This window comes from Leptonychotes weddellii, chromosome 11 (assembly GCF_054177405.1).
Source record: "Leptonychotes weddellii isolate Sample4059 chromosome 11, ASM5417740v2, whole genome shotgun sequence".
Lineage (NCBI taxonomy): Eukaryota > Metazoa > Chordata > Mammalia > Carnivora > Phocidae > Leptonychotes > Leptonychotes weddellii.
The window spans coordinates 74,102,325-74,111,482 of NC_138379.1; the positions used below are offsets into that span (position 1 = coordinate 74,102,325).

General features: G+C 47.1%; 1 protein-coding gene across 5 annotated transcripts in view; it reads left to right on the plus strand.

Annotated features, from left to right (window-relative positions):
* ETS1 (ETS proto-oncogene 1, transcription factor) overlaps positions 1–9,158 on the plus strand; it is a 102,201-nt gene that overhangs the window by 54,138 nt on the left and 38,905 nt on the right. Inside the window, exon 2 of one of the 5 annotated variants that reach the window (XM_031035847.2) lies at positions 6,569–6,670. The exons of the other annotated variants lie outside the window; for them this stretch is intronic. Within the exon in view, the coding sequence (XP_030891707.1) occupies positions 6,569–6,670 (102 nt within the window). The remainder of the gene's footprint in view (positions 1–6,568; positions 6,671–9,158) is intronic. 5 annotated transcript variants of the gene reach the window in all.

Below are 9,158 nucleotides of genomic sequence, written 5' to 3' on the forward strand. Positions count from 1 at the left end.
TACCCTGCAATTACTACCTAAATCCCTCAAAGCAACAGGATTTCTGATTCCTCATTAGGAACGATTCCTCATTAGGAACGCCAGGTTTGCACTTAGGATTCTAGGAGGCTGTCAGGTTGGACTGGAACGTACATTACTAAACTGAGTGCGGCCTTTAGTTCAGGAGCTGTTGAGTCCATAAAGCCTGATGCTCTAAACTCCAGATGTTCCATGTTCGGGCCATGCCATCGGTCTTTGGTACATTTTATCTGGCGCACAGGCATTTGGGAAGACTGATAGATAGGTCTAGAGAAGGGCTGTCTCCTGCACTTGCCAAACATACGATGGGTGGGAATTCTTGCATCTCCTCTGATGTCAGTCCTGCTTCAGGGTGGGAATGTGTGTCTCTCTGCCTTCTCCCCACTGCTGCCATGTGGCTCCCATGTGGCCCTCTTGAATTGCACGGGGGACGGTGCAACAGGGCCCTTGGAGTAGAAGGGAACCTTTAGCCTGTTGGGAGCACGTTGGGGGTGGGGTGGGGAGGGGGTCAAGGAAGCAGTGTTGGAATGAATTTAGTGGAGCAGGAGAGGTGGCCCATGCGCCCACTTAGATCTTCACCGCTTGGTGTAGTTTAGGTGGTCCAGTGTCTCATCTGGGTTTCAGCCTCCACCATCTGCCTAGAAGGAAAGATGTACAGGAGCGTTTGCATGTGGTGGCCTTGTACAGATTATCTCAGTTAGCCTGTAATTCAAGTTTCTTACACCACCCTCAGAGGGCCGAAACCCTGAGCATCTTGACGCAGGCCCTTCTGAAGTCACCAAGGAGGGGGTGGGGTGGTGAAGGAACACAGCGCATCACGTTTAACCATTCGCTGGTGGCACCCACCACAGCCATGTCCAGCACTAACCTGATCGGTGCTTAAGCTTTTATATTCAGAAACGTTGCCTCTAGTTCCCTGTGAATGTGGTGACGTGACCCGGGATATTCTCAATGACACATCCTAGGCTAGTTAACTGAAAAGGAGGAAAATGATCTTATTTGGGTTCCTTTCTGCCTCCGTAGTGTTGGTTTTCTAGGAGCAAGGAGGGGAGTTGGTGGTAGGAACTGGTAGGCATGAGTGGGAAGCTGAAATTACTCCTCAGGGGATCTCTGTGAAGCCCTGAATTTCTTGCCTTTGGGAGATGCCAGGTTTGCACTTAGGATGCTAGGAGGCTGTCAGGTTGGACTGGATCCAGGAGGGGCAGCTGCTGGCTACCGGTTGCCCGTGGATGCTAAGGGCTGTCAGGGGAAACAGACAATGCAGGGGTGCAGCAGGGGGACCGCCCTGCTCACTCCTGTGTCCCCACCCCTTCTTCCCTGGCTCAGCTCTGTTCATCTTCATTTTGGTGTCTATCACAGGCTGATGTGGCCACCGCTGATCCTCTTTAGCCGGCCTCTTGGAGGATTAAGAATCTAAGTAACACGGTTACTAAATTATACACCTGAAACTAATATAACACTGTATGTTAACTATACTGGAATTAGGATAAAATAAAATAAAAACTTAAAAGAGAAGTGGAACCATACAGAAGAAAAGAATATAAGTAACACGGGAAGGATTAGAATAGATGATCACTCCAAAGTCACGGTAGAGCAGAAGATGACCTTCCCAGAAAAGAGAGAGACTGTCAGAAGAGGAGGCAGAGATCTTCATGAGACATGAGACACGCAAATCTGTGAATTGCAGCTCCTAGCCTCTTTGTGCTAGCTCCAAAGAAGTGAGGAGGGAAGTTTCCCACAGAAAAGCTCTATTGTACCCTGAGATATGTGTAATGAACAGATCTGATAGGACTCTTGTTCCAGGAACCATAGAGTTGACTTCCATCTACTGGTTAGTCTTCCCTTGACATCCCCACCTTCCTTTGACCTCTGTAATTGCCTTGGGCTGGGCGGAGCAGTAGTTACATTTGTGACCTACCTTTCTCAGCGGTGGCTGTATTTTAGCAGCAGATCTCTTTAGCAGCCTAAAGAGATCCTTAAGGCTAAGAAGAAACTCTGCAAGCAGAAAGGGAGCCTGTTCTAAGCAGGCAGCATTCTGGGTGACCTCATCTTCCTCCCAGCTCGGGTCCAGTTGGAGCTGTGCGTACAGGGCAGACTTCCAGTTCCTCCTGTCTGGGACTAACAGTGGCAGATATAAATAGACCAAGACTTTGTCTGTAGCCATTGTTCTCTAAGTGCCCATTGTTTCTGGATGCAAAGTGGCTATAGCCCTCTCTCCCACTCTCTCTCACTCTCCTTCCCTCCCTTCTTCCTTCCCTCTCTCCCTGCCTCCCTACCACCTCCCTCCCTCTCTGGGTCTCTTTCTCTGTCTTTCTGTGTGCACAGATCTGAATCCCAGCTCCATTTCCCTCAGCTGCCTTTGCACTTGTCTGGCACTTAGGAGAACCTGCGGGGGAACTGGCCCCGCATTGGGCACATCATCTGATTATAGCTTCTTATTTTTATTCCACTGAAGCTTTTGTCCAGGTCTTTCCATGATACACTTGGGGTCAAGATGAGGCTATGTGGATCCCACCATGGTAAAATCAGGAGGATTTGTAACTGGTTGAGCTACTATACCCAAAAGGGTCTTGATGAATGTGTCAGTGTCAGAATGATGCATGATCTCTACTGTTACAGGGCTCAGGACTTGGTCATTGCCTTTTCAACATTGCCTTTTTTATCAGGGGCTCAGATTAGAGAAGGATACAGAAAACATACTTACTAAATTGCACATGGTGCAAAGCTAATGGGATGAGGACAGATTCGTGATATAAAAAAAGATCTCTGCACCTAGAAACAGGGATGAAAACAAATGAGGTCAAGTTCAATATGGATAAATGTGAAGCCTTACACTGAGGTTAATAAGATTCAGTCGCGATAGAGAACTGGCTCAGCTTCAGTGTACTTTGAGTGGCTTTTCTCGTGTAGCTGTTGGAAAACTCAGTGCTGGTCTGTACCCACAGGAGTGCACGGTGTAGGGGGATGGTCTCATTTCCTCCTGAGGAGCATGATGTTCGCCTGGAAATGCTCCTGATGCTCTTGAGGAACATGGGCGTGCAGGAATGCTTCTGGGTGGGGGGATGGACAGAACCATCCCATCATGAATGCTTGAAGGAACCACCAAGGAATTTAAAAACCTGGATAGAAGTGGTGACAAAGGGACAGAAAACGTTTGGGAAACCTGTAGATGAAGAAAGATGAAACTTGTATGCGTGGCTTCAACCCACAGAAGGAGGGTCAAAGGCTAGAACTCATTAGAAGGCAGATTTGAGCTCAGGGTGTGTAATCCTTAAGAAATCATGATTGCAGTCCATAAAGAAAATTGAGTGGCTCAAAAAGGACAGAGCAACTGAATGTCTTAGCAAGTCAGGTGTCATCCTAAAGGACCGCTGGGGACCCTTCTGGGAAGCATGGTGATTGGGTCTCAGGTCCGGCCCTACCTCTGATTGTCATTACTCGTTAGCACATTGTCCTTTGTCCATCTGGGGAGCTTGGGCAGGCTACGTGCTTTCACTGGCTGTGGCCGTCCTGTTGAGAATATTTGTCCCTGTACTGGGAAAATGGACTTATGTATTCTTTTTCATTGTGGTTTCCCTGGGTTGAAAACAGACAGTTGCACTGTGTGAATGTGTATGAATACGTTTTTTCCTTCTCTGTCCAGATTTATTTATTAAAAGAAAAACACATCTGCATAAAAAAGCCTTAGAACACAGGAAGAATGTCCACTTTGTTTTTCTTTCTGTAGCACCAAGACATGTGGGGTTTCAGCTTCCTCTAAGGGGTTTTTGAAGACTGGCTTTCATCTCAGACAAGGCTTTTTCCCATTGGAAAAAAACTGTCCTTTTTTGGTTTAAAAATGTATTTATATAATGTATAAATAAATAAGAAAGTCGAGAGAGAATTTCCTTTCAAAATTTATGGAAAAATGCTGCTTTCTGAACATCATTAATTGGAAGTGGCTGGCTCTTCCCAGCCTTCTTCCACTCTGCTCTCTGGTCTTTATCCTGGTGTAAGATTTCCCAGTATCTCCTTCCTCTGTGTTCACCTTTCTTTCCCTCTCTTCCTTCTCTGCCATCTGCCTTCCCTGCCTGCTCTTCTCCTCCTACTCCTCTCCCAGCTCCTCCCTGTCTGCCCCCTCCGCCCCTGCCCATGGACCCCGCCGCCCACCCCGTGCCCCTCTTCCTTCTGCCTCTCCCAGGCTAGCCTTCCGCGACGAGAGCCTTCGCTGCAAGAGGCCCTTCTCTGTGTTTGTTTCCTGCGTGGGAGGGAGGGGCAGGCCTTGAGAAAACAGTTCAAAAGTGCAGAAAAACTTTACCTCTTCCAGCCTAAATAAACGGGCTCCACTCCATTTGTTTGCCCAGATTTTTCCTTTGCTTTCCTCATCCTCCACCTTGACCAGCCTGGCCTTCCTGGTGATCCTTATGAGCCACGCCCCCCCCACCCCCGCCCCGCCATTCCTGTCTTACCCCCCAGACCAAGTGTCCGGTGGGCCCTGAGTCGAGCGGGTTAGGAGGAATGTTCTCTATCGTGAAAATGATGGGGAAAACGGAAAGAAATGTCCTGGTGTTCAGCATTTCCGCCGCCCCTGCTTTAACCTCTGCTAATAGGTCTGGGTACAAAATACCTACCTGGCTTTAGCGTCTGAGGATCTGGGTTTGCGTGCCTGTCAGACCACCGTACTGGCCTGCCTGTCTTAGCAAAGTCACTCAGGGGACCTCTGTGAGCCTCAGTGTCCTCACCTATGTGATGGAGATAATACCGCAAACCTGGTCGTTTTTAGGATCATGTTAGAGTATGGGGGAAAAGGTTCTGTAAAATCTAAGATTCTGTTCTGACAACAGTTCTGAAAAATCAGAAGCTGGGAGGCAAGTGAAATGAAGATAAATTGCTTAGGTCCCAATTAACCAGCATCTCCAGGGTCTCTGGGAGGGAGGCATCAAAGGCCCATGTGTAAAGTCCAAGTAGAGGAAGCTGGGATTATATTATAGCAAGATGGAGCACGTTAGATATTTTCCTGAGTCTTCTTGAGTGGGGTGATCCTGGGCCACGTTGGCACCAAAAGCCTATGGTCCTGTCATGAGGATTTTAGTTGATGGCAGAGCAGGAGTTTGGCCTCACTCAGAAGTGTAAGATGGGAAGAGCCCTTAGGAGCGCCTGTGGCCGTCTGAAAAGCTTTGGGGCTGAAAGGGACCAGTTCAGGCTTTCCTCCTGAGTAATATGGAAACGGGGCTCTGTGTTTTTCTCTGTATTTTTCATGACAAGGAAGTCACACGGTTCTGGGACATTCAGGACTTGTAAAATGTGTGGTGTGGTGGGAGTCAAGTGTAATCATCTACATAGGAAATGATATGAAGCATGTGACATACTCCGTAAATGGCTTGAAAGGATCATGTCAGAACTTTCAATTATTCTTTAAAATACTCTGTTGAGCTGTCCCTTTTTATGCAGGAATCCGAATCTGCACAGTTAAAACATCCTCTTAAATCGTGGGAGTGTCATTCATTGAAGGGCATGTGGATGACGAGGGTAAAATGCAGCTTTTGAGTTTTGGCAAGTTTCAAACATCTAGAAAAGGGTCTTGAGGCCCAAATTACAATTTTGTTTTGTGCCATATTGACTCTGAAATGGCACTCTTAGGACCTTTTGAAAACCAAATGGCATCTTAAGTGGGTTGGATCCTGGAGCTGTGAGGTGTTGTCGTGGCAAGACACATTTGAGATGATATTGCTGCAAAACAGGTTTCCCCCATAGCAGACTGGAGGGTAGAGCATAGGTCAGAAATTAGTCTATTCTGTTTTAAACAAAGAGCCAGATTCCGGAGATGTCGATTTCCATTGACATCTCAGGATCGGATTTTTGCATTCATTTTTTCTTATTTTCTCAGTTGCTTCCTTGTACCTGGGAAAATTGCCAGATTCCGTCTCCTTGCTGTCTCTCAAAGCATTAGGAAGTAAAATCGTGTATTTTTTTTTTTTTTTTTTAGTCTTGATATTTTACAAGATACTTTTTAGTTCTGTCCAAGTCACCAGTCATGTACTGAGCACCTCCTATGTATTAGGCTCTGGTATTTTCACACATATTTAATTTAATTTAATCCTCCCTGCAAGGTGGGGTGAGAATCCTGGGTAACGAAAGAATGCTCCATCTCGCTGCTCTTGGAGACCTGTCCTCGTGCACCTTCTCTTGCCAGGGCTGTTGGAAAAAAACACAGAATTGAGGAGTCATTCTGGCAGGGTTCACTCATTCAAATATTTCCTCTTTCAGGCCATTTGCCCAATGTGTAGGGTAGGAGATTTGAACTACTCTAAGTAGAGAGCAAGAAAACTTAGCTGCACGACCCAGGGGGCAGTTCTGCTTTCTGGCTCAGATTCTGGAACGGAAGAGCCTCTCTGGGTTTCCCTGAACACCTGGAATTAATTTGGGTTTTGCTCTGACTTCGAAACATTTGCTGAGGTGGAGGATGGTGGAGGGCGTAGGAAAGAAATAAATCCAGTGATTAAAAATAGCTTTGCATGTCAGGTGCCTGAACGGATTTGGGAACATGCCTGCAATCCCTTTTGTCTGGCAGGTCTGAACTCCGGCGCTGCCGAATTACAACCGCTTTCATTTGTTTTTCCTGCTCCCCTACCATGTAATGGTCAAGGGCTCATTGGAACCATGTGTGAGCCTGGTGAGTCACCAAATCCTCAGGACTTCAGTGGTAATACTGTGTTAAAACTCCTAGTGGGGGATGGGGCAGGGGTGGGTGGAGGGAAGAAGGGAGAGGACTGAAGTCACTTCCTACAGATGTTCGGATGTTCAGAAGCCCTCTCCGCAGGCATCTTTCCCAGGCCGGGCTGCGGGACCCGGGGCCGGTTTCCCCGGTGCAGTCGGGAGCATGCTTTGCCTGGGCCTGGGGACCATCTCTTTTGTCCCGCGGTGGCTTCCGTCTGAGAAGGGGCATCCACCTCGGCGGTGGCATGTTGTACCCAAGCCTGTGTGCATTCCCTGGTGGCAGTGTGCATCGGCAGCAGGTCCAAGAGGCTGTAACTGGACACTGGCTTGCCTTTTGGGTCAGCCAGGTCGTTGGAGGGCGAATTGGGGATTTTTCTGTGCCGCTTCTTCTCCCCTCTTTGGACTGTTTTTTTGTTTTTTTTTTTTATTGGCGGGTGGCTTGTAGGAGATTGGGTATTAAGAGGAGGGCGGAAGCCTGGTTGTAGGTTTTCCTAACTCATAAGAGTCTGTTTCAGAGCTCCTGGTGTCCCCTGACGTGGGGCAGTGATGGACTATTGGGTAGGGATGGGTGGTTCCAGAAGGTGCGCCAAGCCCTATCTTGTTCTCTGCTTGCCGGAGTGCAGTCCTGCCCGTCCCTCATTGCTCTGTCCCATCATTAGGTCTGTGAAAACAGAGCTGAGGGCCTGAGGAGGCACACTGATTTCCCTTCTTTGCACTAACCTCAGCGCAGGGGCTTTGTGGATTAGACCAGCTCCCTCCGCTGGAAGGCCTGCCTGCCAAGTTTCTAGAGCCTATTACAGGATTGAGAATCAGGCGTGTGGGAGAAAGAGGACCCTGACTAGTCTCTTGATCCCTAGTTCCAACCCACCTGTCCATGAATGAGAGCCAGAGCAACAGACACGGGGTTGGAGGGCGAATTGGGGATTTTTCCTGTCACACTCTAATGAGATATTAGGGTCTTCAAGGGGGACGTCCTCTTAGAGACCAGTAACAACTTTCCAGGGACAGTGAACTCTGGGGTCAGAGTGAGCAGCCCCTGGCCACAGCTATTTTTCTATTTCTATTGATCTAAAGGAGTAAAGATGCCTTCTTTCCCACACTGGGACTTTCTAGGCAGGTTGGCACTGCCCTTTGGCTGCTTGCCAACATCCCCAGCCTTTTCTTGCATACTCCTAGTTACAGTTACAAGTTCATGAACCCTTGGGAAGAATGATCCCTGTGGTCTCTGCCTGTAGGTCAGGGGAGTCCAAGGGACTGGCTTTCCATCCTGATTTGAGCTCCTCTCTCTCTGATCCAACTTCCTCACTTTCCAGATCATAGCAGTGTTGCTTTCAAACAAGCTCTGTGGTTCAAATGGGCTGATAAATAAAATGTAGACCTTGATGTAAGCACTGTGGAAAGTAATCTGAAGGCTTATTCTCCTTTTCCATCGGTTTTCCATCTTGTCAGCTTTCCTATTATGATCCTCCTTTATCTAGAGAATGTCTGCATGACAATAAAATGTTTGTGGGTGAAATGACATGTGGTCTGGGATTAGCTTTACAGTTCTTCAGTGTGTGGGGAAGGAGATGAATTAGGAACTGGTAGTGTTGATAGAGTTCAAATACGATTTCATTGTACTCTTCCCTCTACTTCGGTGGATGTTTGAAAATTGCGATAAGGAAAATTAAAAATGCTATTCAACATTAACCTAGAACCTATTAATAGACTTCTTTTTGGCAATGCACTGATTAAGTGACTTATCCAGTGTGATTATATTAGTGGCAAAACTGAGATAAGAGCCCATGGATTTTTGACCAACAAGCCAAGGCAAGCCCCGTGCACGCCCCACTATGTCTTTTTCCCTTGTCTTCAGAATTCTCTTTCCAGTTGGGGCTATTGTTCTGTTTCCTCCTGGTATGAACCAGAAGGCTTCTTCTTGATTTCCTTTCACTTTAAGAAATATATTTCAGTAAGACTTTATGTAACTAATTAACCTTATATTATGCGCACAGTTGCCCGTCAAGGTGACTCAGGGGTGAACACAGACGAGGAAGGAAGCCAGGTTGTCATTTAATCTGTGTCACTTTGTATGGAAGGAAGGAAGCGTTGCAACCCATAGTCCCGAGAAGGGACAAGATTACAGTTGATTCTGTAAATGGCGTTTAATTATGTCTTTATGGGGCTAGCCATATGAAATTCTGGATTTGTTCAGTCCAGGAAAGGTTTTGTTTAAGTTTTTAATTATTTCCTCAAATGTATCTGATTTTCCAACTAAGAAATAAAAGTCCCATTTTCTCTCTCTGAGTTGTAAAAATTTTAGTGTTCTTGGATCTCTGATCTATTCCTATCTGCTGCAGCAGTGGAATGGAGTAGAAAGAGCTTGAGTTTAAGAGTCGAAAGACTGGGGTCCAGCCCTTGGCTGGGCCCTCCTGGCCCTCTGATTTTACACCATACTTGATCTC